The 23,413-nt window shown below is 53.9% G+C and overlaps 11 protein-coding genes across 11 annotated transcripts; 6 read left to right on the forward strand and 5 right to left on the reverse strand.

Moving 5' to 3' along the window:
• Positions 1-317: 317 nt before the first annotated feature.
• J4E82_010321 (uncharacterized protein) lies at positions 318-1,639 on the forward strand (the record flags this gene model as incomplete). The annotated part of the gene is made up of 2 exons (XM_051736536.1): positions 318-392; positions 440-1,639. 2 exons carry the CDS (start codon positions 318-320, stop codon positions 1,637-1,639), a joined length of 1,275 nt encoding a protein of 424 aa, XP_051583688.1.
• Positions 1,640-2,230: 591 nt separating this feature from the next.
• On the reverse strand, positions 2,231-3,553 carry J4E82_010322 (uncharacterized protein; the record flags this gene model as incomplete). The annotated part of the gene is made up of 2 exons (XM_051736537.1): positions 2,231-3,263; positions 3,318-3,553. The coding sequence occupies 2 exons, from the start codon at positions 3,551-3,553 to the stop codon at positions 2,231-2,233; spliced, it is 1,269 nt and encodes a 422-aa protein (XP_051583689.1).
• A 306-nt stretch (positions 3,554-3,859) lies between these two features.
• On the forward strand, positions 3,860-5,008 carry J4E82_010323 (uncharacterized protein; the record flags this gene model as incomplete). Its single annotated transcript, XM_051736538.1, has 1 exon — positions 3,860-5,008. One exon carries the CDS (start codon positions 3,860-3,862, stop codon positions 5,006-5,008), a length of 1,149 nt encoding a protein of 382 aa, XP_051583690.1.
• Positions 5,009-5,025: 17 nt separating this feature from the next.
• J4E82_010324 (uncharacterized protein) lies at positions 5,026-6,033 on the reverse strand (the record flags this gene model as incomplete). The annotated part of the gene is made up of 1 exon (XM_051736539.1): positions 5,026-6,033. The coding sequence occupies one exon, from the start codon at positions 6,031-6,033 to the stop codon at positions 5,026-5,028; it is 1,008 nt and encodes a 335-aa protein (XP_051583691.1).
• Positions 6,034-6,364: 331 nt separating this feature from the next.
• On the forward strand, positions 6,365-10,055 carry J4E82_010325 (uncharacterized protein; the record flags this gene model as incomplete). The annotated part of the gene is made up of 5 exons (XM_051736540.1): positions 6,365-6,428; positions 6,506-7,041; positions 7,091-7,157; positions 7,210-8,620; positions 8,669-10,055. 5 exons carry the CDS (start codon positions 6,365-6,367, stop codon positions 10,053-10,055), a joined length of 3,465 nt encoding a protein of 1,154 aa, XP_051583692.1.
• A 481-nt stretch (positions 10,056-10,536) lies between these two features.
• PRT1 (Translation initiation factor 3 subunit b) lies at positions 10,537-12,871 on the forward strand (the record flags this gene model as incomplete). The annotated part of the gene is made up of 3 exons (XM_051736541.1): positions 10,537-10,802; positions 10,863-12,411; positions 12,461-12,871. 3 exons carry the CDS (start codon positions 10,537-10,539, stop codon positions 12,869-12,871), a joined length of 2,226 nt encoding a protein of 741 aa, XP_051583693.1.
• A 243-nt stretch (positions 12,872-13,114) lies between these two features.
• On the reverse strand, positions 13,115-14,470 carry J4E82_010327 (uncharacterized protein; the record flags this gene model as incomplete). Its single annotated transcript, XM_051736542.1, has 3 exons — positions 13,115-13,153; positions 13,221-13,769; positions 14,000-14,470. 3 exons carry the CDS (start codon positions 14,468-14,470, stop codon positions 13,115-13,117), a joined length of 1,059 nt encoding a protein of 352 aa, XP_051583694.1.
• A 670-nt stretch (positions 14,471-15,140) lies between these two features.
• J4E82_010328 (uncharacterized protein) lies at positions 15,141-15,983 on the forward strand (the record flags this gene model as incomplete). Its single annotated transcript, XM_051736543.1, has 2 exons — positions 15,141-15,146; positions 15,213-15,983. The coding sequence occupies 2 exons, from the start codon at positions 15,141-15,143 to the stop codon at positions 15,981-15,983; spliced, it is 777 nt and encodes a 258-aa protein (XP_051583695.1).
• A 162-nt stretch (positions 15,984-16,145) lies between these two features.
• Positions 16,146-17,448, reverse strand: CYT1 (cytochrome c1; the record flags this gene model as incomplete). The annotated part of the gene is made up of 5 exons (XM_051736544.1): positions 16,146-16,257; positions 16,308-16,907; positions 16,958-17,020; positions 17,079-17,236; positions 17,371-17,448. 5 exons carry the CDS (start codon positions 17,446-17,448, stop codon positions 16,146-16,148), a joined length of 1,011 nt encoding a protein of 336 aa, XP_051583696.1.
• A 1,507-nt stretch (positions 17,449-18,955) lies between these two features.
• Positions 18,956-21,703, forward strand: J4E82_010330 (uncharacterized protein; the record flags this gene model as incomplete). The annotated part of the gene is made up of 3 exons (XM_051736545.1): positions 18,956-19,107; positions 19,159-21,181; positions 21,230-21,703. The coding sequence occupies 3 exons, from the start codon at positions 18,956-18,958 to the stop codon at positions 21,701-21,703; spliced, it is 2,649 nt and encodes an 882-aa protein (XP_051583697.1).
• A 372-nt stretch (positions 21,704-22,075) lies between these two features.
• Positions 22,076-23,357, reverse strand: RPT4 (26S proteasome subunit rpt4; the record flags this gene model as incomplete). Its single annotated transcript, XM_051736546.1, has 3 exons — positions 22,076-22,196; positions 22,245-23,088; positions 23,141-23,357. 3 exons carry the CDS (start codon positions 23,355-23,357, stop codon positions 22,076-22,078), a joined length of 1,182 nt encoding a protein of 393 aa, XP_051583698.1.
• Between the last annotated feature and the right edge of the window lie 56 nt (positions 23,358-23,413).

A 23,413-nucleotide genomic window follows, 5' to 3' on the forward strand; every position in this document is an offset into this window, starting at 1 on the left:
GTACACTACATTAAGGTTACCATCCAACGATGTTCCGTCCCTGCTCAATTGCCTTTCAATTCATTACATTGAGCGTGTAGTAGAGATGGAAGTATTGCTCGAGTGGCGGGTTATACGGGTTGCACTCCAAGTTTGGCTGACATAAGCCCCGTTGAACGGAGGGAAACAACTGGCCGCGGTTTCGCGACGCAATACGCGCCCCATGCCCACTGCGCAACGCTCGTTATGACGGACACCTATACATGTGGCAACCTTCGCATTTGCACAGTACCTAACCGTCGGTACTTACTGCTCTACGCATTTACAAAAAAGGGGGCATGTTGGATAGAGAACCCAGGGGTGGTCGCGGCTTCCGACGCGGCAAAGGACTGGGTAGAGGCAAGACACAGATAGTACGATACAGCCAAGTCGCGGGAAACATCGCTAAGTTGTATCGCAGTGGGAGTGGGAATCATACACACCTGGCGCTGAAGTCTACGAACAGCTATGGCGCGTTCGCAAGGAGCCTGCAATCGTTACCGCACGGCTTCCTGACGACTGCCCCATACCGAATGCGCGAACACGAATACTCTACCGTCGGCAGACCGAGGATGCTATAAAGCGAGAGCGATACGCTGTAGAGATAACACACATCAGCCAACCTGAAAACAGACATGATAGCATTGATCGCACGGAGGTTGAGGATGTGGACTTTACACGTATCATGCAGTACGTGTCTCCGGCCGAACTGGAGCGCTATGAAACAGAGCAGTTCAGACTCGAGGCAGAGGCCGAGGCAGTCGCGATACGCACAGAAGCTGAGGATCTAGCACGTCGACAACTGCATAAGAATACAAAGCTACCAAGCAACAACAGAGGAAGTCGTATGCTCAGTGGGCTGGAACTTCCCGTCATTTTGCCCACAAGAGCTAGAGGTAGGCTCAGAAGAAGTCGCGGAAGAGGTAGGAGAAGAACGAGAGATCTGGTATTCGATTCTCGGCAGCTTGAGGATGAGACACATGAAGAGTTGGTGGACAGCGAGACTCATTGCCTAACCGACTACACTAGACAGCCAATTCAGACATCTTCCGGTGTGGCCCGTTCAGCCTTTGTTGCCAACAGCGCCCTGCCTGTATCATCAATACCAACGAGACTTTCTACTTCTCTTCCTCAGCAGGGACATACAGGGCTTTCGGATCCGAATAAGGACGTGGGCCTAGCCCGGGCTAGCCGCGATGCAAAGCCTCTGTCCAACACCTCAGACGACATGCTTCTACACACACCGCTTCTCTTTGATCAGTCGTCGACTACAGTGTCTAACTCAGATGACACTATACCTGCACATCCGCCGCCGCATCACGAATCCAATGACGACGTGGACAACGATACTATACACATGCACACAGTGTCGTCAGACAGCCATTCACTTGAGTATAGCACGAAAGACGAGGAAGATGCAGAGGGCGCAGAAGAGTACGTGGTTGAAGCCATCGTTAATCACTTTCAGGAGGATAGGAAGAAGTACTACCTCTTCAAATGGGATGGATATGAAGATAGTCACGATTGGCTTCCCGAAGAAGATCTTGAGGGTGCGGCGGATTTGGTCGCTGAATACAACGAGCGACTTGGAGGCAAAAACAAAAAAGTAAAGTTGAGATAGTGTGAGCTGCGATTGAAACTCCACTTCCATCTCCACCGCGACGTCTTAGTGCGGCGACGAGAACATCGATCTTTTCAGTTTTCATGGCAAGCATGAAGGACTCACAGTTCACTCCGCTGTAAACCCCTATCGTCGCAAATGCTCTATGTCTGTGTTCAATGCAGATGTATCAATGCTCTTCGCGGACATATGCTATCGTTGACAGAATTGATCTTCAAATCACTTTTCATATTGTCTCTTACAATCACCCGTCTTCTCTTCTTATTTGTTTTTTAGCTTTTGAAAGTGAACGTCATGGTGACCCAGTCGTGCGTCGATGATCCATGCCATTGTAATCACATCCTAGCAGACATACCCGTGGAACATGTGTACAGAAGAATCTCCGAATGATTTATTCTACATGCGTGATCATCATATCTTCACTGGGTCTCAGTGTACATGTTGTATACAGAAATAAAATTGATGACAAGATTAATAATACAGGTGAAAGTTCTCGAGAAAGTAATATTCGCGGACGACGCCTGCGTCTGTTATGTTCGTTGCAAGGTCGTTTGGTTGCGATCGACACGATGACATGGCTGGAACAGAGCTTCACCTGTGTGTCTTAAGCATCTTGCCTGCACGCTTGACTGTGTGGGTCAAATCAGAAGCCAGGCTCTGCTTTCTTTTGCCAGTTGTCTTAGTGCGTGAACTTTCTTCCGGGCCTGTAATGTGCCATTCCTGCGTCAACTGAGTGGAAATTTCCTTATCGTCTTGGATCATATACTCCAACATATCCTCCGATATATCCTCTCCGACTTCCGCTTTTGAGGGCTGTTGTGAGAGTTGAGTGGAAATTTCCTCATCGTCTTGGAACATATCCTCTGGTATATCCTGTCCGACTTCCGCTTTTGAAGGCTGCTGTAAGAGTTGAGTGGCTATCTCTTTGTCGTCTTCGAGAGATGCACCAATATCGTCTAGCACTTGAGCCGGCATTACAGAAGAAGTAGGCTCAATTTTGACGTTGGTAGAGGGTTTTTCTGAGCCAGACTCCGATAGTGGTGGGCTCAATGGAGGGTGATCAAGACTGGATTGGTAATTGCCGACGGGAGGAACCATGTGTGAGTCGTTGGACATTTCTGGTTTGACGAACTTGTTCCCAGGACGAGGTGATAGAAGCAAAGCTGAATCTTTCCGCGCCCTAGATTCTTGCCGCGAACCATTGACCTGACGGTCTCGGCGTGGTTTAGACGGTAGTCGTCGCAATTCCTGCAAATCCTGCAGAAAAGGGCATAAGAATTCGCTCTTCTTTGCGTATTTTAGATAAATTGGGTTTTCCCTTGTGTAGTCGCGGAAGATGAGTGGATCCGAGAAGGTTCTGATTGTTTCTCCCGTACGGAACACATCAACGAAATCTAGAATGTTGACGTACGGTGGATCTTTTAGTTCGTCTATACACTCTTGGATGAGGCTGTGTGCCCTCTTCCCTGTCTGTTCACACACTCTTTGGTATATGAGTAACTTTTGGCCATCATCCAGGCGAATTTGGCCCCTGGGATGGTTCACTTGCCGATAATGGAGGCCTTCGGGAAGGTAATGATATATAATCTCGTCGCGAATCGCATCGACACAGGCTTCATTCTTTCTTTTCCGGTTGAGCCCTTGGGAGCTTGCAAATAGGCCAAATTATTGCTTAAACGAATTAGACGGCTGCGGTATGAAGCTGCCCTGCTTTATAAAGGCGCGATTGAATACTCGTATGTCGTCATCTGGTACACGGCCGACGTCGAGCATATGCTCTACGGCGAACTTCAGGTTAGGGAACGTCTTGACCTTGGAGCCTGGAAAGCCGATGACTTGCTGCTGTGCCTCTTCAAAGGAGTTGTACAAGCCAGGCCTTTTGCCTCGAGTCACAGCGTGGTACTTTTTAACCATGATGACAGGCAGGAATAAGCGTCATTGCTATATTGGGATGGAGAGTATGTATGAAGGATGCGATATCGCGCTGCAAACGCGTCGCAAGGCGTCAAGAGTATATATGGATAGAAGTTATGAGAAGGCAGAAATGACACGTTGGCACAGTTCGAGTCAGATGCGGTTTCGTGTCGTCAGGGTGTAGATGCTTTTGCGGGACGAGCAAGGGGGCGCGCATCGCTTTGCGCGGAACCGAGGCATTCTGAACTACCGGTAGTGAAGTGACACATGAACACGGCCTCTTCAGCACGCTGCAACAACATAGACATGAACATGGCCTCTCCAACACGCTACGCCTACCCCTTCGCCGCTTCCCCTGACATCATCCGGTCACACCAGAAAGACGCCTACTTCTCTGGTGTGCTGCTGGACCAGCTATCGACACTCTTGCGCAAGCTCTATGGCGCGCGCATCGCGCACACGTACGCATCCGAGACGCGAGTCCTCGGAGAGCTACTCTATCTCGGTCTCACCACACTGATAGGAAACCGGACACTAGGCGAAGAATACACAGATATTGTTCAGGTGGAGAGCGAAAGCGGACGACTGCCGGCTCTGGGACGGAGAGCGGGATACATACTAAGCTGCATATTGGGGCCATATCTGCTTGGAAGAGCATTGCCAGCCTTTAGACGAAGAGTGCGCGCAAAACTCGAGGCGAATCTGCGATGGTACGCGCGACAGCAAGCACGAGCACAGCAAGAGGCACAGGAGAATGGGAGCAAAGCACGGATAGGACGGCCTCTTGGTATGCGCCTGCAGAACTACATACTCGAAAACCTAGATACCATCACGTCGCCGTCGCCCGTCTACGCCCTCTCTCTGGCGACATTCTACTTTTCCGGGAGTTACTACCACCTCTCGAAGCGCATATGGGGCCTAAGATACATCTTCACGCGACAGGTGCCCGAGGGCGATAACCGCGCTGGCTACGAAGTCCTGGGTGTGCTACTAGTGTTACAAATGGCGGTACAGGCATATCTACATTTACACAATACTGTCACATCGTCGACGGCGGCGGTGGGTGGTGGCCATCCGCAAGGCACGTCAGCCATTGTAGGTGGCGGTGCGGAAGTCTCCCTGGACCCCAATGCCTACAGCGCCAACAACGCGTTGCTGTTCGACGCGGCATCTGCCCTCCCTACAGCGGCGCCATCGGACGTACAAAAGTGGACACACACACCTGCGTTGGAAAAAGCAAGATATGAGCTGGAGAACGAGGAGACAATGGAATGGATTGGTGGTGGCAATCGGAAATGCACGCTTTGCCTGGAAGAGATGAAGGATCCGAGTGTGACGACGTGTGGGCATGTCTTCTGTTGGACGTGTATAGGGGACTGGGCGCGGGAAAAGCCCGAATGTCCACTCTGCAGGCAGACGTGTCTAGTGCAGCATGTGCTCCCGCTCCGAGGGTAGATGGGCGGCATGTAGAATTACAATATCTTCCCGGCCTCATCAATCAGTCGCTCTACCTGAAATGCGCTGTCTCCACGAGTGAACATGTTGAGCAGTTCGCTGCGTCCCTTGCCCTCTTCCGTCTGCACGTAGAACTTCTGCATGCACATGACGAGCCATCTGGCCTCGTCAACGCTCACGCCTCTGTTCTCGATGACCAGGCCCTGGCCCAGAACCAGGTTGTGGCTCTCGGCGAGCTCCTGGTGGAATGTGATGGTGGTGTGCGGACTCGCGAACTCGCCTCTCAGCTTGAATTCTGCCAGCGTTGTGAACATCAGCGTGGTGGTGTCAAGGTGCGGGTGGGAGAACTGTAGATAGTGTAGCTCGGCAGCCTGCTGCGTCTGGGGCTGTTCCGGTGACGCGGACGAGGCATCGGCGGGTATCTCGCGGGGGACGGGGAGCACGAAGGAGGGGTGTTGCTTTGCGCTGCGGAGGAGTTGGGCAAAGGTCGTGGCCGGAACAGCGAAATGGACGCTCTGTGGATTGGCAGCGTGCCGTAGGCGCCACAGGGCCTGGACTTCTTTCTCGGGGAGAGTCTTGACTTTGTCGAGGTCGAGGAAGGAATTGAGCGTCTTGACGCCTGGCGGGGGCGCGGAGGGAGAGCCTGAAGCAGAGGGCGGCGGAGGAGGCGACGGCCAAGGGCTCTTTGGTTGCTGTTGGTGTTGGGATTGTGGGGTTGTAGCTGTGGTTGTGGTTGTTTCTGGTGGCGGCGTCAATGGACCGGTTGCGCCGGGCACAATGGCCTGCTTCCTCAGCTCCTCGATCTTGTCCTTGTACTGCTCCTTGAGCTCGTCGAGGTCCTTGAGGCCCTTTTCGCGCGCCTTGTGCTCGAGCTTCTCCTTGTACTTGGCGAGGATGCGCTCCTGGGAGTCGTGTGTGACGAGAAAGCGCACATCCTGGACGCGGGCAAAGCGGCGTTGGGTAGCGCGGGGGTTGACGAGGGGCTGGCGCAGAGCATGGCGCAGCGTGGGGATGCGCAACGGCATGTTGGATGTACTGTGGACAAGTTTTGAGGCGGCGGTGGTACATGCGGCTTTTGCAATGGGGACGGAATGCACTAAAGAAGCGGGGCCCAAATGCAGGGACGGGAACGTTTACCTAGGCGGCATGGGCTGCTTTGTCTACTGCACTACGCTTCTGTAACGTTGTATCCTACCCGACATATCTACCCCATATCCACCCCATATCGTATACCCGTAGTCTCGTCTGCCCGCGCCCGTCATCCATGCAGAACCCGCCCTCGCTGCACACGACCCGTCGGCCCCTCTCCTCGTCGTCGCCCGAGACCTCGTCCTCGACGGGCTGCTGCTAGCGGGCATGGGTGCAGTTCACAGCAAGTCCAGCGATGCAGGCGACCTCTATCTGCGCGACCAGACTCGATGTAAGCTTCGACTTGCGCCTGTCCCTTGTCCCCCTCGACCATTGCCTCGGCCGCGCTCTGCTAACACGACCCCCCAGTCTCGGTGGCCTCGCTCAACATCACCAATGCCCGCAACCGCACGCTTCTCAACATCTCGCCCAATGCCTTCCCCGCCACCCGCTATGCTGCCAGGCGCGACTTTGGCGACGACAGCGTCGTCGAGTACATCCAGGACCCCGAGCCAGCCCACCACCAGGACGGCCCCCCAGCCTTCCTCCTGCGCCTGCCCAACGACGAGGAACTGACCTTCAACTTCACCTTCATCCTGCGCCAGCACCTCGCAGTTCCCACCAGCTACAGCGCCAGCACCGCCTCCCACGTCGCCCCCACCGGCCTGGTCGACACCAACATCAATGGCTTGACCTTTATCTTCGCCCCGAGCTCAAAGGACCTGGACAACCTCGTCACGCGCGAGTTCCACGCCAACCCCAACCTCCACAAGAACCCTCAGGTCGAGCTGGTCGGCGACTACTCCACCGGCGGCCATTCGTCGGTTCAGTTCCAGTGGTCGTGGAAATGGACGCCGCCCCGCACCCCAGAGTCGCGTGGTGGGGGCTGGCGCACAAGCTGCAGTGTGTGTATACCATCCCCTCTCTGTAGCCGCGCCTGCTGATATCCTCTAGTTTGTCGAGTATGACCAGCGCGCACACCGGCTCGAGACGCTGGCGAGCTTTACATTCTGGGTCCAGAGTCCGTATCCTCACCCCCGTTCCATCCCCAACATGCCCGCTGACCACTCCAGACACGGCGCGCCAGCTGCAGAGCCCAAAGTCGCCTTCACCGCGCCTTGAAATTGGCGTCCCTCCCCGACTGCGCGTGCCCTCGGCACAATCGATAGAGTCACGAGTGAGCGACTCCGCGGGCGAAGACCGCGAGTGGGACAACATACCCCCGAGATCGCCAATCTGTGAGCCCATTCCCGAGCATAGCCTGGGCCTCATACCAAGCCAGACGACCACTCTGTCAAGCGGGAGTGCGCCGGTGAAGCTCGACGTGTCGCGTCCGGGCGAGGATCTCAGTCAGACCGACGATGGGCCGCTATTCCGCGCCACGATGAAGTCGCTCGAACAGAAGACGGGCAACATGCGCACAAGATGGAAGAAGGTTCTCAAACGCGCCGAGTCAGCCATGGAAGCTCAAGTGGCATGCAACAATGCCATGGCCGACCTCATGGACGCACTCAGAGAAGCCTCGTCGTCCAATGCAAACGCAGTGCAGCCGGCTATTGATCACTACTTCGACAAGATTGCCAAGGAGATCCTGGGATACGAAAAGTCAAACACCACCAACATTCAAAAACTCATTATTGATCCCATATACAAGCTTTACAACATCGACATCAAGCAGGCCGAGACAAAGCGGAAAGACTTTGAGGAGGAGAGCAAGGACTACTACCAGTATCTGGGAAGATACCTTGGGCAACGACAGGACTCACTGAAAGAGAAGAAACGCGCAGAGACCGATTCCAAATACCAAGCAAAGAGGCGGAACTTCGAACTGAAGCGCTTCGACTACTCGTCCTTTATGCAGGATCTGCACGGGGGCCGGAAAGATCAAGAAGTCCTCTCCCATCTCACGCGATATGCCGATGCCCAGGCCAAGCGCTACCTAGAGACTGCAAAGAAGATCGAGACCATGTTGCCACATCTAGAGGCCCTGAGTTGCGAGGTGAAAGAAGCAGACAAGGAGTTTCAGATTCAGAGGACCGAAAGAGAGGAGAAGAGGCGAGCACTCGAGACGATCAAGAAGACTTTCGACGATGTGCCTGCGCCTTCGCTCACTTCTCCCGCGGCATCATCGAGTAGCGTACCCCGGACAATGTCAAGATCCGACCCAGAGCCGCCTCCTGGCCGCAAGGGTAGCCTTGTGCCCATGTTCCAGAGTACAGTCATGCCTCCTCAGACTATCTCATCTACAAGCATTCCCTCCTCAATAGCATTACCACAAAGCCCTGAGGCTACCAAAGCGACTCTAGCCATGGTGGCGTCACAGCCGGACAAGTTCAAAGGAATCAGAGACCTTGAAGAAAAGGATCCTGCTGCAATGGCCGAAGCTGGTTCAGGCGCACATCGCAAAGAAGGTCTTTTGTGGGCACTGAGCAGGCCTGGAAGCCATGTGGATCCCAAGGGCTTGAACAAGCAAGCCTGGCACAAGTGAGTACATTTTGTCGAAACTGAATGAACGATGCTGACAATGTCCAGATTCTGGATCGTGCTTGATCAGGGCAGACTCTCAGAGTATACCAACTGGAAGCAAAGTCTGGAGCTCCATATGGAGCCAATCGACCTTCGCATGGCTTCGGTAAGGGAAGCGCGTAACGCGGACCGTCGGTTTTGTTTCGAAGTCATCACCCCACAATACACTCGAGTGTATCAGGCAACCAACGAAGAAGACATGAAGTCATGGATCAGTGCAGTCAACAATGCTTTGCAGACAGCCGTTGAGGCAGCAGGAAAGCCCGACCGGCCATCAACCGACTCGCTGCCTGGACAAACACATCGCGACATCGCGTCAGTGCTTACCGGCAAGAGTCCATCAATGTCAAGCCATCGCAACACATACGGCTCCAAGGCACCCGCGCGACATGCTACAGTGGGCGATCGGCCTGGCGGTTACCGACGAGAAGAGACGTTTGGCGACGAAGGCAAGCTGCTCAAGCAAGTACGAGATGCGGATGCTGGCAACAAGATGTGCGCGGATTGCGGTACTGAGATCAAAGTTGATTGGGTTTCCATCAATCTCGGCATCATCATCTGTATTGAGTGCAGTGGTATCCATCGGTCACTAGGCACGCACATCACAAAGGTCCGCTCTTTAACGTTGGACGTTACGTCCTTTACTCCCGATATCATCGAGATACTGCTCAAGGTCGGCAACCGCATCAGCAATGCTATCTGGGAAGCAAGGCTAGACCCAGGGCTGAAGCCAGGGCCAATGTCGACAAGAGAGCAAAGGCTGCACTTCATCACGTCAAAGTATGCTGATCGGGCATTCGTGGCACCCATAACACCAAACATGTCACACTATGCAAATCCAGAGGAGACGCTGTTAGCGTCGGTTAAGAAAAACGACATCCAGAACGTACTCTACGCGCTGGCACTCCGAGCGAATGCCAATGCGCGCGATCGGTCACGAGGCACACACGCAGTATTTCTCGCGCTTGCAGCCGCCGACCCAGCATCGCCTTCAGCGACAGCATCACCTGCAAGCTCTCCAGGCTCAGCCACTCGCCCAGGCACAGCACAGCCTACCCGCAAAGCCTTCCCCGTCGCTGAGCTACTGTTGCAAAACGGCGCAGAATTACCGATGCTGCCTGCACCCATCCCGCTTGGGCACTCGGCACGAAGCTATCTTGACTTCAAGACAGAGCAACGTGCGGGCAAACGTCCAGCACCTATGGTGGGAAGTCAGCCCCCACCCAACGTAGAAAAACTGCCGTCCTTGCCGCCTATCATGGCAGGCAACGGCAGCTCTCCATCAGAACGGGCGCGTGAACGGGACGCACGACTGCAAAAGCGAGTCTCGGCAAGCGGAAGGTTGGTCAAAACCCCGAACATGGATTTGGGTGAAGGTAAGCGCGGCTCGTAGGGCTAGCTGATGCTTATTTGTTTTCTGTTCTTCTAGCGTATACCTTCCCTGGGCGGCGTGTGGACTTGTGCGATGGGCGTCAACGGGTTGAAGACGTTGCCATCGACGCGACGAGGAGATGAGTGCAATCTAGTCCAGGTTGGATGGAGGCGCAGTGCTGTTGGGAATGCGTGTATGTGTGGCCTTTGATGCATTGTACCATGTTCGCAGTGAACGGCGATTGGCTTGTTCTTCTGAGAGTCAGAGTTGACTCAGCGACCTTGGAGTCATATTTTTTGGCGTGCTGTGTGTATAGTGTAATGAGTAATGGCAGAGCATGAGAGTCACGACGTTGTGAGATGCAAAGGCTGTGAGCCGGAATAGCGGTCCTTAACGACCCCACTACCACTACCGTGTCTGTGCGCGAAACCAAAATTACTTTGAAAGTTATAACCGCACGCACCCCGCCGCCACAACTGCGAACGCACTCACTACCGCAATCATGGCGTCCGCATACTCGAACCTGCCCATGGACGGCGACGACGAATTCGACGAGAGCCAAATCGACTTTACCGACATCGAAGACCAGTTCCAGGTGCGGCTCGACGAGGGGCTCGATGCCTTTGTCGTGATCGATGGATTGCCCATAGTCCCCGAGGACAGCAAGGCCAAGCTCGTCAAGTTTGTGCTGAGGAAGCTGAACAGCGTGGGCAAGGTCAAGGACGACGGCGTGCACATGCCCGTCGGCGAGGCAGGCAAGACGGAAGGGTATGTTGCATCTGGCGCCGCGGGCAATGGCAGACTGGACCTAGGCTGACGGCATCACAGATATGCCTTTGTCGAATACAGCGCACCCGCAGAGGCGGTCGCGGCCGTCAAGCAGCTGAACGGAACTGCGCTCGACAAGAAACACACCATGGCTGTCAACAAGCTCACCGACATCGACCGCTACGGCAAGGAGGGCCGCATCGACGAGGAATACCACGCACCCGAGATCCCGCCATTTGAGCAGAAGGAGCACCTGAGGTGGTGGCTAGGCGACGCCGACAGCCGCGATCAGATGGCCATGTACCGCCAGGAGAAGGTTGGCGTGTTCTGGAACGAAAAGGAAGACCAGCCCGAGCAGGTTGTCGACCGCGAGAACTGGACCGAGTCCTTCATCCAGTGGTCGCCCCAGGGAACCTACCTCACCTCCATGCACGCCCAAGGTGTCCAGCTGTGGGGTGGCAAGGCATGGAGCAGGCAGAAGCGATTCGCCCATCCCGGCGTCAATCTCGTCGACTTCTCGCCCAGCGAAAAGTACCTCACCACCTGGTCCCACCGCCCACTCCAGGTCGACGAGAACCACCCGGTCCCATCGCTCTCGCTCGAGGAGGACGGCAAGAACTACATTATCTGGGACATCGCCACAGGCAAGCCCCTGCGCTCCTTTGCGACCATCGATGTACCCGGTGGCACCGACGCCGATGGTAACCCCGTCAAGAAGAAGCTGCAGTGGCCGACATTCAAGTGGTCTTCCGACGACAAGTATGTCGCACGTATGACCCAGGGCCAATCCATCTCCATCTACGAGCTGCCGCGCATGAACCTTCTCGACAAGACCTCGGTCAAGATCGAGGGCGTCATGGACTTTGAATGGGCTCCAGCAACACCCCGGAGAGAAGGTATCAAGACATACGAGCAGCTCTTCTGCTACTGGACACCCGAGCTCGGTAGCAATCCCGCCAAGGTCGGTCTCATGTCCGTTCCCTCAAAAGAGATTGTGCGCACGCGAAATCTGTTCAACGTCTCTGATGCGAAGCTGCACTGGCAATCCGAAGCTGCCTACGTCTGTGTCAAGGTCGACCGCCACTCCAAGTCCAAGAAGTCCCTCGCCACCAACCTGGAGATCTTCCGTGTCCGCGAAAAGGGTGTGCCTGTTGAAGTCGTCGATTCGATCAAGGACACTGTTATCAACTTTGCCTGGGAACCCAAGGGCAACCGCTTCGTGCTCATCACCACTGGCGAAGTCATTCAGGGCGCTGCTGTGGGTCCCAAGACTGCCGTCTCTTTCTTCGCCCCCGAGAAGCTCAAGGGCGGCGCACCTGGCAACTTCCGTCACATCCGAACCATTGACAAGAAGAACAGCAACGCCATCTACTGGTCACCCAAGGGACGATTCGTTGTTGTCGCCGCTCTCCAGTCTCAGCAGTCTTTTGAACTCGAGTTCTGGGACATGAGCTTCGACAGGCCCAAGGAGGAGTCTGAGAAGGGTGACAAGGAAGTTAACGCCAACCTGCAGCTCATGGATACAGCCGAGCACTACGGTGTAACCGACATTGAGTGGGACCCTACCGGCCGCTACGTCGCCACCGTTGCCAGTGCTTTCCGTCATCGCGTATGTATCTTTACCGTCACGTCCTTTTGCTTCTGCTAACACCCACTAGATGGAGAACGGTTATCACCTCTATGACTTCAAGGGTACACTCCTCCGCGAAGAAGCCATCGAAGGCTTCAAGCAGCTCCTCTGGCGCCCACGCCCCCCGACCCTTCTCTCTAAGGAGGAGCAGGCCGAAATTCGCAAGAACCTGCGCAACTACTCCAAGGTCTTTGATGAGCAAGACGTCGCCAAGAAGAGCTCCGCCAACAAGGCTGTGGTGGAAGCTCGTCGCGAGATGCTAGATGAGTGGCGCAGATGGCGCGAGGAGGTCACTGAGAGGTTGCGCGACGAAGGAGCCGACCTCGAGCTGGCAACCCTCAAGGGAGAGACGCCTGGTCAGGCGGATGATGGGCACCAGGAAGAGATTGAGGAGATTGTAGAGGAGATCATCGATGAGACCGAAGAGGTCGTGAATTAGGTAGTTGAATGAGTAGAGACGAGTATGATAGTAACTCGAATGAACTTGCTGGGAAATGATTTCCCGAACCATACAACCTATGACGAACAATGGCATACGATGATTCATCTCAACACGTTCTTTTTACAACAATCGTGAATGCAACAGCTCTTGCATCACTCATCCCTTATCGGAGAGAGAAAGGTTCAGACGGTCGATTTCATATGACACAACCACGCTCACTATGGCCCGGTGTGTCTTGGATTAATTCTTCCTCCTTCCTCCCAACTTCGCCTTGTAATGCTAGACCAAGTTAGCATTCCTTGCTCTTCACATCCGCTCGACCTACGCAGTTTTTGCTTCAACTTACCTCACAGCTGATTCTCAAACCCTCTTCCAAGCCGACTCGAGGTTTGTAACCCAACAACAATCTTGCTTTTGAAATACTGACATAGCGATCGCGACATCCGTCACTCACAATACCCCGACTAAGCACTCCTTCTGTCCCCGTCATCCAACTAACCCATTCAGCACAGTAACCCAAACACCACGTCAACCCTTCCGGAACTCTAACGTGGAACCTTGGAACATGACCGAATTCCTTCCATACTGCTAGACACAAGGCCCTCGCTGTGACAGGCTCGCCATTGGTAATGAACATGGCTTCACCAGCAGCAGTTTGCGAATTTAGCAGATTGCCGACGGCGAGGACATGTGCGTCTGCTACGTTTTCTATATAAACAAAATCTTGCAGGTTGGTTCCTGTGCCTAGGATGAAGGGCGTTTGGTACGCTGAGATACACGAGTGTATTGTGGGGATGCACACGGTGTCATTGCGGCCAAAGATGGGGGCCGAACGCAGAGCACAAGTCGCGAAGTCGTGCGTATTTGCGGAAAGAACAATGGATTCTGCGAGTGCCTACTACGAGTGAGTTTCTGCTTCTTCTTTTCCATTCCTTTCCAAAGTTTGGGTAGATGATTTTGAATGAGAGATGTTACGGTGGCTAGGAGGCAGTACTTCATGTGAGCGAAATGAATAGTTGAGAACTTCTGGTGTGAAAACTGGCATGAAACAAGGTGATTCAAGAGAGAACAGGCGCTTTCCAAGGAACAGTCAAGGGAAACACAACAAAAGAGGAAATCAGTTACCTTGCTCTGTCCGTAGCTCGTGTGCACACCACCTGTGGGCCAACGTTCATCTACGTTCCTGAAATCGCGATCCAATTCATCCAGAACAACAGTCACACTACTCGTGTACACAAAAGCCTTTGCACCACACTCCCTGCTTGCTTCAACAACATTCCTTGTTCCCTCGACGTTGATCTTGAAGATGGCGTCTTTGCCCCGCATGGAGTATCGCTTCGTGCCTAGAGGGAAGACACCCACTGTGTGAATGACGACAGCAGGTCGAGCTTCGGAAAAAACACTGGACAGAGAAGATGAGTCCATGATGTTGCAGCGGACATAGCGTACGCTATTGGTGAAGGTGTCGCTGCCAAGCGAGGGCGGATTGACGTCTATGACCGTGATGGAGTATCTCTTGCTGCGTAAGAGTGCGGAGACGATGGCAGTACCTAGGAATCCACAGCCGCCTGTCACCAGAACGCGGGTTGGATCCATTTCTTGACGTTTGAGGAATCCTCAGAGACGCTGTGTGTGGTGCAGATTAGTGTTGTTGACGTCGGACGCGTTTCTTTCTTTGAGCGCATTCCAGTCGATCTGTCTTAACAGCATGGAAGCATAGAGCTTCGTATTTGCAGTATCTGCAGCGGATCCACTCATACGACCGCGTACGGTTGTTGTTGGTAGGATGTGACGTCGGGTCTATGAGAGAGTAAGACATGACGAGGCGCGTGTCGCATCCAAGCATTGCCCAATGCTTTCCCGCTGGATGTCTCGCGCAAAAATGCACTTCCACGAGACATTTCAAGTAAGGAACTATGCATGTTCCGCACTAGAACCAAACAAGAATGAACTAGGTAGTGATTGTTGGACTGTATGAATTTGTGCAGGTTATCGCCTGAACCCGGTCCCATCGTTGGTGTCCGGGCAAATGATCTTGACTGCGGCGTAAATCAGCACAATTGGTATCCTCCAACTACGACACATAATATTTACCACAAAATATTTGAACTCCGGACAAACGAAACACTTGAGCACGTATGGTTTCGGTGTGAACACCAGATTTCTTAGTCTTTCGCCTAGATCATATCTTCATGGTGTTCCATCGCCGTCACGTTGAAGAAGGATATTGAAAATTCGAAAAAATTACCCGACGACCACCACCACGATGAAGGTTAACGAACACCAGGGTATATATCGCAAAAGTACCGCTCCATATTGTGATGCTGACTTTTTTCAGCTATCCTTACACCCCGCCTTCTTCTTGTTCCGTACAGTTCTCACCACGTCCCCACATACCACGAATGGATGCAAGATGAGGTATACCAAGAGCCCACCATACTTCGCACTGTTGGGATATTTCCCAGGACTGACTGGGACGCAGGAGTTGCAGAAGCTTACCGCATCCGAGCCACTGACGCTCCAGGAGGAGTACGCCATGCAAGCGTCGTGGCGTCAGGATGCAGATAAATTGACCTTTATTATCTGCACCTCACCGAACACGCCAACAGCACCATCGGATCTTTCCACTATGGTCAAGGTCTCTCCCGAAACGGAAGATGCACCCGACCGCATGGTAGGGGACGTGAACCTGTTCCTCTATCCGTGTGAGGAAGGTGATGACGTAGAGCAACAGGAAGGCTGTGGGACAGAGAAGGTGGACATGGTCGGCGAGTTGGAGATTATGATTGCTCGACCTAGCGCCCGAGGCAAGGGACTTGCGAAAGAAGCCCTGCAGGCATTCATCTGGTACATATCCACATCGTTACCGGCTATTCTGGAGGAGTACGCAAAAGGAACAAATGACACGGGCAAGCTGAAGTCTCTAAGCTACTTGAGGGTCAAGATTGACAAAGACAACACCCGGAGTATCAAGCTATTCAAATCGTTGTGCTTCAGTCAGGTCAGCGAGCCTAACTATTTCGGGGAAGTGGAACTGCGGTCTATGGATATACATGGTGGGATAGCGGATGCTACTGGGTTTGCAAGAAAACTATCCTACGGGGACTGAAAGACAAGCATGTCCAAAACAAGCGACATGAAGAGCACGGGACTGTATGTCACGAGGCAAAGAAATCTGATTGTTGGAAGTACCTGGCAATGTACACGATATAGAACACACGCTTCCGCTACCCGCTCTCCTGAACCGCGCAAATGCAAAACCACCCAATGTTTATTGGTTCGTCTTGCCAGAGTTGTTTGGCTTGGGGAGTTGGTCGAGGATGCTCTTGTTTTGTGGTGGCTGGTAGACAATCTTCCGTGTCTTTAGCGGTGCCCACTTGTACCTGTCGTGATTGTTAGTTTCGAGTTGTAATGGTGAGGTGCGGAGACTTGCCTCTTGACCCAAACACTGAGCGCGAACAGAACACTGGTGACAGCGAGAACCTTCCAGCCCATCTTCTTGCGGTCGTCCATCTCAGGCTCAGCGGTCCAGTTGAGGAACTCAACCACGTCCTTGGCCATCTGCGAGGTCGAAGCCTTGGTGCCATCATCGTACTCAACCAAGTCGTCGTACAGAACACGGGCCATGGCAATTCCGGTACCGGGGAAGTAGGGGTTGAAGTTGAGGCCTTCTTGGACAACGGCACCGGCAGGTGGCTCCTCGGGGTAACCAGTCAACAAGCTGAAGATGTAGTTGCAGCCGCCGTGGCGGGCCTTGACCATGAGCGATAGATCGGGGGGTAGAGCACCGTTGTTGGCAGCGCGGGCGGCCTCGTCGTTCTTGTAGGGGGCAGGCATGTAGTCGGAGAGCTTTCCGGGGCGCTTCTCAATCTCGCCCTGGTCGTTGGGCTCTGTGTCGTACTCGTTCTCCTCGGCGAGCGCCTTGGCCTCATCGACTGTCATGAACTTTCCGACGACGGCGCGGTAAGGCACACGGGAGATGGAGTGGCAGGAGGCGCAGACCTCACGGTAGACCTGGAAGCCACGGCGGAGACTGTGACAGATTAGGGGATGCGCATGTGCGGTAGGACGGGAAGGACGTACGCTCCATGGTCGAAGGTCTTGGACCACTTCTCGTGCTCCCACGGGTATTGAGTTGGGTGGAGACTGTAGAAGCATAGCGTCAGTACATGACTTGCGGTCGGATCATCTTTGGCGCACTCACCCTTCTTCGGCTGGGGTCATGGCATCAACCTGGCGTCCGTAGAGATGCCAGTACCAGGCAGTCGAACCAACGGCGAAGATGGTGGCGCCTGCGGGGAGGGCGTTGTTCTTCCATGCCGAGGCGGCGCCGTCGGCAGAGCTCGATGTCGAGGCAAAGCGCTGTATCACCCATTCCGTCAGCCAGATTATTCAATTGAGGCGGGACAAGCCCTTGTATTGCAGCCCGGCGAGAGATGGTGTCGATGAAGCTCGCGCGAGCTGTCGGGGTTTCTTGGGCCATGCGGGAGGCGTACCGGTTTGCTGGAGGCATTGCGGGCCGTGGCAGCGGCGGAGCGTGCCGTACGCAGTGCTGAGCGAGCCAACATGGTCATGTGAAGCTGGCTCGGAGCAGGAGGGAGACTGGATCAATGGGTTGTCGTTGTCGGCGGTGGTGATGCTGGGAGTAGGTGCGGGAGACACTGGCCGGATCATCAATTTCCACTAGCGCCTGCCTATTATGGTTGCTAACATAAGGCAGCTGCGATTGGCTGCTCCTTCCACCTTCGAATGGTCGCTCCTTCCACCTTCGGGTTTCTAGAATTTGAAACTTTAGAAGTACTCACAGCCTTATGCTTTATCCGTCCGGTTATTCTGGTCTCTTATTGAAACGTTAAAGCTCGTGGTTGGGGCAGATAGTATCGCGTGGCATCACCTTTATATACATATTTTAACTTCTTTCTTCTACATACGACCATAGGACACTGAAAATTAGGCTTCCCGTCCGCTCAGCCATATACAAGCAGTGTACCGGCGGATTAGTAGTTAGGTGGGTGACCACTAGCGAATCCCCGCTGTTGTATGTTTTTGTCGTTTTGTTGTAACCCATCAGCATGGTATTTTTTTGCTCACGTCCAACATGTCTAAGTCGTGGTAGGAGGGAGGTTACCGCAGACCATCAGCAATTAAGCACTATCCTGGGCATTCAATGTAGAATGTCATGTATGCTAGTATAGCCAGGGTACGACATGGAGAACAAGAGCTTCTTCGTAGTAGGAGCCCTTCGTACTCGGAGCCCTACATTTCTCCAAAACTCCGAAACAAACGTCTTTATACACGCCTGTCTATCGTCATGCTGAGATATACGTCGGAACATCATTCACCTAAGAGTACGAGTTGCGACTGCGCTACTTGCTCTGTCCAACGCCGACAGCAACACGCACAGCATTGTCATGTGACCCTACTTCTATACCCTTTCACTCATGCAGGAATTGCGAAAGGGCTCAAACGAGGGCTAGGTCTTCTCTAGCAAGAACTGGCTGTATTGCCAGAACACACAGCGTCTCTGCGGAGAGGGTGACGCTGGGAGGACTTTCTTGCGTGTTGAATAGAAAAGTCTTTGAGCAAGTCGGCAAGGTTTATATACCGGCTAGCGGAACGTTCCACTAGGCCATATGTGGTGCGCAACATCAACATCAACAAGAGGGCCCTTGGAGAAGAACTCTGCCCGTCTCACTGTGTGCGCTTCTAAAGCAGCGTGCTGATAGAAACAAAAGGTTGCTAGTGCCTTTGGGGCTGCCATTGAGTTAGTGTGCTTGAGCATTTTCCGTGCTTCTTTCTACCTGGGTCCCTTGGTATTGTATGCACGTCGCGCTGCAGCAGACGAGAAGCTAGATGCACCGCTTCACCCATCATGGCCGTCTCCTGGTGTCAAGACCCGTCACCGCTCCTTGCTGCAGTCCCAGTCGACTGAAGCCGCGTCGGAACCTCTTGCACACGCTCACGTCAAACACTCGCCTCCCTCGTTACCCCGCTGCCTCGCCGACACCATCTCTCCGCTCCCCTCCATCCTCCCGACACCCTGCCTTTGTCACTGTGAGGCACTGTTCCCATCGACGAAACATGTGCAAGCACTTTGGCGCCGAGGGCCACTCGTCCATTGACATCACCAAGGGCCGTGAGGTGCTGCCTGTCAATGTCAAGCCTATTCACTATGACTTGACGCTGGAGCCAGACTTTGCCAAGTTTACCTACCAAGGCACCGTCACCATCGAGTAGGCACATGCGCATCTTGCACGACAAGACGCCCGCTGACACCACGCCAGTCTAGACGTCGTCGACGACACTACCTCGATTTCCCTCAACACCAACGAGCTCAAGATCCACTCGACCAAGGTCACGGCTGGCCAGCAAGTCATCACCGAATCGCCCAATGTCACCACCGACGACGATGCGCAGACGACCAAAGTCAGCTTCGACCAGACCATCCCTGGCGGCAGCAAGGCGAAGCTTACCATGACCTTCTCCGGCGTCCTCAACGACAACATGGCCGGCTTCTACCGCTCGTCCTTCAAGGCCGCCGACGGCTCGACCACATACATGGCGACCAGCCAGATGGAGCCCACGGATGCCAGGCGGGCGTTCCCCTGCTTCGACGAGCCGGCCCTCAAGGCCAAGTTCACCGTCACGCTCATCGCCGATGACAAGATGACCTGTCTCAGCAACATGGACGTGGCGTCGGAGAAGCAAGTCGACAGCACCATCTCGGGCGGAAAGCGCAAGGCCGTCACCTTCAATCCGACGCCCCTCATGTCAACATACCTCCTGTGCTTCATCGTCGGCGAGCTCAACTACATCGAGACGAACAACTTCCGCGTCCCTGTACGAGTCTATGCTCCAAAGGACCGAGACATTGAGCATGGCCGGTTCTCGCTCGAGCTGGCCGCAAAGACGCTGGAGTTTTACGAGAAGACCTTTGACAGTCCCTTCCCGCTCCCTAAGATGGACATGGTTGCTATTCCCGACTTTAGTGCAGGTGCCATGGAAAACTGGGGCCTCGTCACCTACCGCGTTGTAGATGTGCTTATTGACGAAAAGGTCAGTGGTGCTGCTACCAAGCAGCGCGTTGCCGAGACGGTGCAGCACGAGCTCGCGCATCAATGGTTCGGCAATCTCGTAACCATGGACTTCTGGGACGGCTTGTGGCTTAACGAGGGATTCGCAACCTGGATGTCGTGGTACTCCTGCAATGTCTTCTACCCCGACTGGAAGGTCTGGGAAGGTTATGTTACGGACAACCTGGCTAGCGCACTCTCGCTCGACTCTCTACGCAGCAGTCATCCCATTGAGGTGCCTGTGAAGCGTGCAGACGAGATCAATCAGATTTTCGACGCCATCTCCTACTCCAAGGGCTCTAGTGTCATTCGCATGATTTCCAAATATGTCGGAGAGGACACCTTCATGGAGGGTATTCGCCGCTACCTTAAGAAGCACGCCTATGGCAACACGGAGACCGGCGACCTGTGGGCTGCCTTGGCTGATGCCAGTGGCAAAGACGTTGGCAAGGTCATGGATATCTGGACCAAAAAGGTCGGATTCCCAGTCGTTACCGTGACCGAGGGCGCCGACTCTATCCACCTCAAGCAAAACCGCTTCCTCCGTACAGCCGACGTCAAGCCAGAAGAAGACCAGACCCTGTATCCAGTCTTTCTCGCGCTGCGGACTAAAGAAGGGGTTGACGAGGACTTGACGCTTTTCGATCGCGAAGCCGACTTCAAGCTCAAGGACCTCGACTTCTTCAAGCTCAACGCAGACCACTCTGGTCTTTACCGGACCTCATACACGCCAGAGAGATTGAGGAAACTTGGAATCTCGGCCAAGGAGGGCCTCTTGACTGTTGAGGACAGAGCTGGTATGATTGCTGATGCTGGCTCGCTGGCCGCGTCTGGCTATCAAAAGACGTCTGGCATTCTCTCGCTCCTGGACAGCTTCAAACATGAGGCAGAGTTCGTCGTTTGGGGGGAGATTACTGGTCGCATTGGTTCCCTCCGGGGCGCATGGATGTTCGAGGACCAGAAGATCAGGGATGCTCTGAAGAAGTTCCAGTTAGAGCTCAGTGCCGAGAAGGCACATGAGCTGGGATGGACGTTTGATGAAAAAGACGGCCATATCGAGCAACAATTCAAGGGTCTCATGTTCGGTGCTGCCGGTATCGCCGGAGACGAGAAGATTACCAAGGCATCATTCGACATGTTTGAGAAGTTCAAAGCAGGCGACAAGTCTGCCATCCACCCCAACATCCGCGGCAGCGTATATGCTATTGTGTTGGCGAATGGTGGGCAAGAAGAAGTAAGTCGTTGAACTGCGATATGTGAAATCTGAACTAACCTTGCTCAGTACGACGTCATTGTCAACGAGACACGAAACGCTGCCACAAGTGACGAACGCAACTCGGCTCTTCGCGCGCTCGGTCGTGCCAAGTCGCCAGAGCTCATCCAGCGCACGCTCGCCATGGCCCTCAGTGACGAAGTCAAGGGCCAAGACATCTACCTGCCCATTGCTGCCTTAAGGTCACACGCAGAGGGCTGTCACGCGCTTTGGAAGTGGGTCAAGGACAACTGGTCGGAGCTGGAGAGAAGGCTGCCTCCTAGCTTGAGCATGCTAAGTTCGGTTGTTGCCATTACAACATCGGGCTTCACTCACCGGGAACACATTGAAGATATCCAGGCGTTCTTCAGCAGCAAGAGCACCAAGGGCTTCGATATGGCGCTGTCTCAGAGCATCGACGCCATCAGTGCCAAAGCCGCATGGCTTGAGAGAGATGCGGAGGATGTCAAGATGTGGCTGCAGGAACATAGATACCTGCAGTAGAAGCAGAGTGTTGTGTGGATTGTTATGAACTATGGCTGTACAAATAGATGGAGATGAAAAGCATTTACTCCCTGCGCCATCAATCCATATTGTCCCCAACAAACACAATAAGCTTTTTTCACGTTGGCAAGTCTAAGAATGACGTCAGTGTACATACCATAAGCGTAACTGAACAAATGCACCACGACAACCTCTGCGGTGCGGCAGGTCGGCTTTTACAGAGATGTGAGTTTAGTGTGACGTGAATTCATTCACCACTTCGTAGTGTAACTTCAGATGTGTGACCATGTCAGCCTCTTTCCTATGACGCTATTGTACATGATGCTCATGGCTCTTTCTTGAATTATTATCAACCAAGTCTAGGCTATGGTTCTACAGCTTCTGGTAGTCTAGCTTGCCCTCGAGCTTCTTTGACTCGGCCATCTTCCGCACTGCCTTGTTGAAGTCGTCCTGGTTGATCGAGTCTCGGTAGTCCTTGATGGCAAAGAGACCACTGTGGTAGGTTAGCCATACTGTAGTCACACGGGAAGAAGATACTTACGCTTCTGTGACAACGTTGCGTAAATCGGCGCCGTTCATGCCATCGCTCATCTTGACAATGCTCTCAAAGTCAATCTCTCCGTCCGTCACTACGCTGCCAGAGTGGATTTTGAGAATCTCCAGACGTCCTACTTCGTTGGGCAGGGGGATTTCGAGCTTGCGGTCCAGACGACCAGCGCGCAGAAGAGCAGGGTCGAGCGTGTCTGGTCGGTTTGTTGCCATGATGATCTTGGTCTGTCCTAGGTAGTCGAAACCATCAAGCTGATTTAGCAGCTCCATGAGAGTTCGCTGAATCTCACGATCTGCTGAAGTTCCCTCGGAGAAGCGTCGTCCACCAATCGCATCGATCTCGTCCATGAAGATGATGCAGGGCTCGTGCTCCTTTGCGTAACCAAACATCTCGCGGATCAGACGCGCCGACTCTCCAATGTATTTGTCGACAATGGCCGAGCTGACAACCTTGAGGAAGTTTGTCTCGAGACTGCTCGCCACAGCACGTGCCAGTAGTGTCTTGCCAGTGCCTGGTGGACCGTAGAGCAGCACTCCCTTTGGCGGCTTGATGCCTACTCGCAGGAACAGCTCTGGGTTCTTCAACGGCAGCTCAATCACCTCACGTAGCTCTCTAATCTGCTCATTGAGACCACCGATACCGCCAAAGCTAACCTGACCCGGGTCTTCGAGCGACATGTTGTAGACGAGCGGATCGACTTCGCGGGGGAGCATGCGCATTATGGTAAGAGTCGTCATATCCAGAGCCACGCGGGTGCCTTGCTTGAGCTTGGCCTTGTCGACCTTTGACCGGCATCCGACGACGTAACGGGGCCCTGACGATGCCTTGACAATGACTGCGGGGAGGTTAGTGTGGCGTCTCTCTCGGTGATGCAAATGCCCACGTACATCGCTCCTCGTCTAGCTGCTTCAGCACCTCTCCTATTATCTGGCCGACGCTCTGCAGCGCCTTGATGTTGTCTTCTGATACGTCAAAGTCGTGCTGGAGGCCCTTGATGTCCAGTCGCAGCGCCTTGAGCTTGGCCTCCCATTCTCTCGACTCAAGTAGCTTGGACTTGTAAGCTTCGAGGGCGTGTTCCCGCTCTTGGTCGCCGCTTCCGCTCATGGTGAGGTTGTGCGGTGGATGTGAGTGTGGTTGTGAATGTAGTTGTAATGGTGCAG

The sequence above is a fragment of the Alternaria postmessia genome (genome assembly GCF_024291825.1).
Source record: "Alternaria postmessia strain BMP 2775 chromosome Unknown scaffold_120, whole genome shotgun sequence".
NCBI lineage: Eukaryota > Fungi > Ascomycota > Dothideomycetes > Pleosporales > Pleosporaceae > Alternaria > Alternaria postmessia.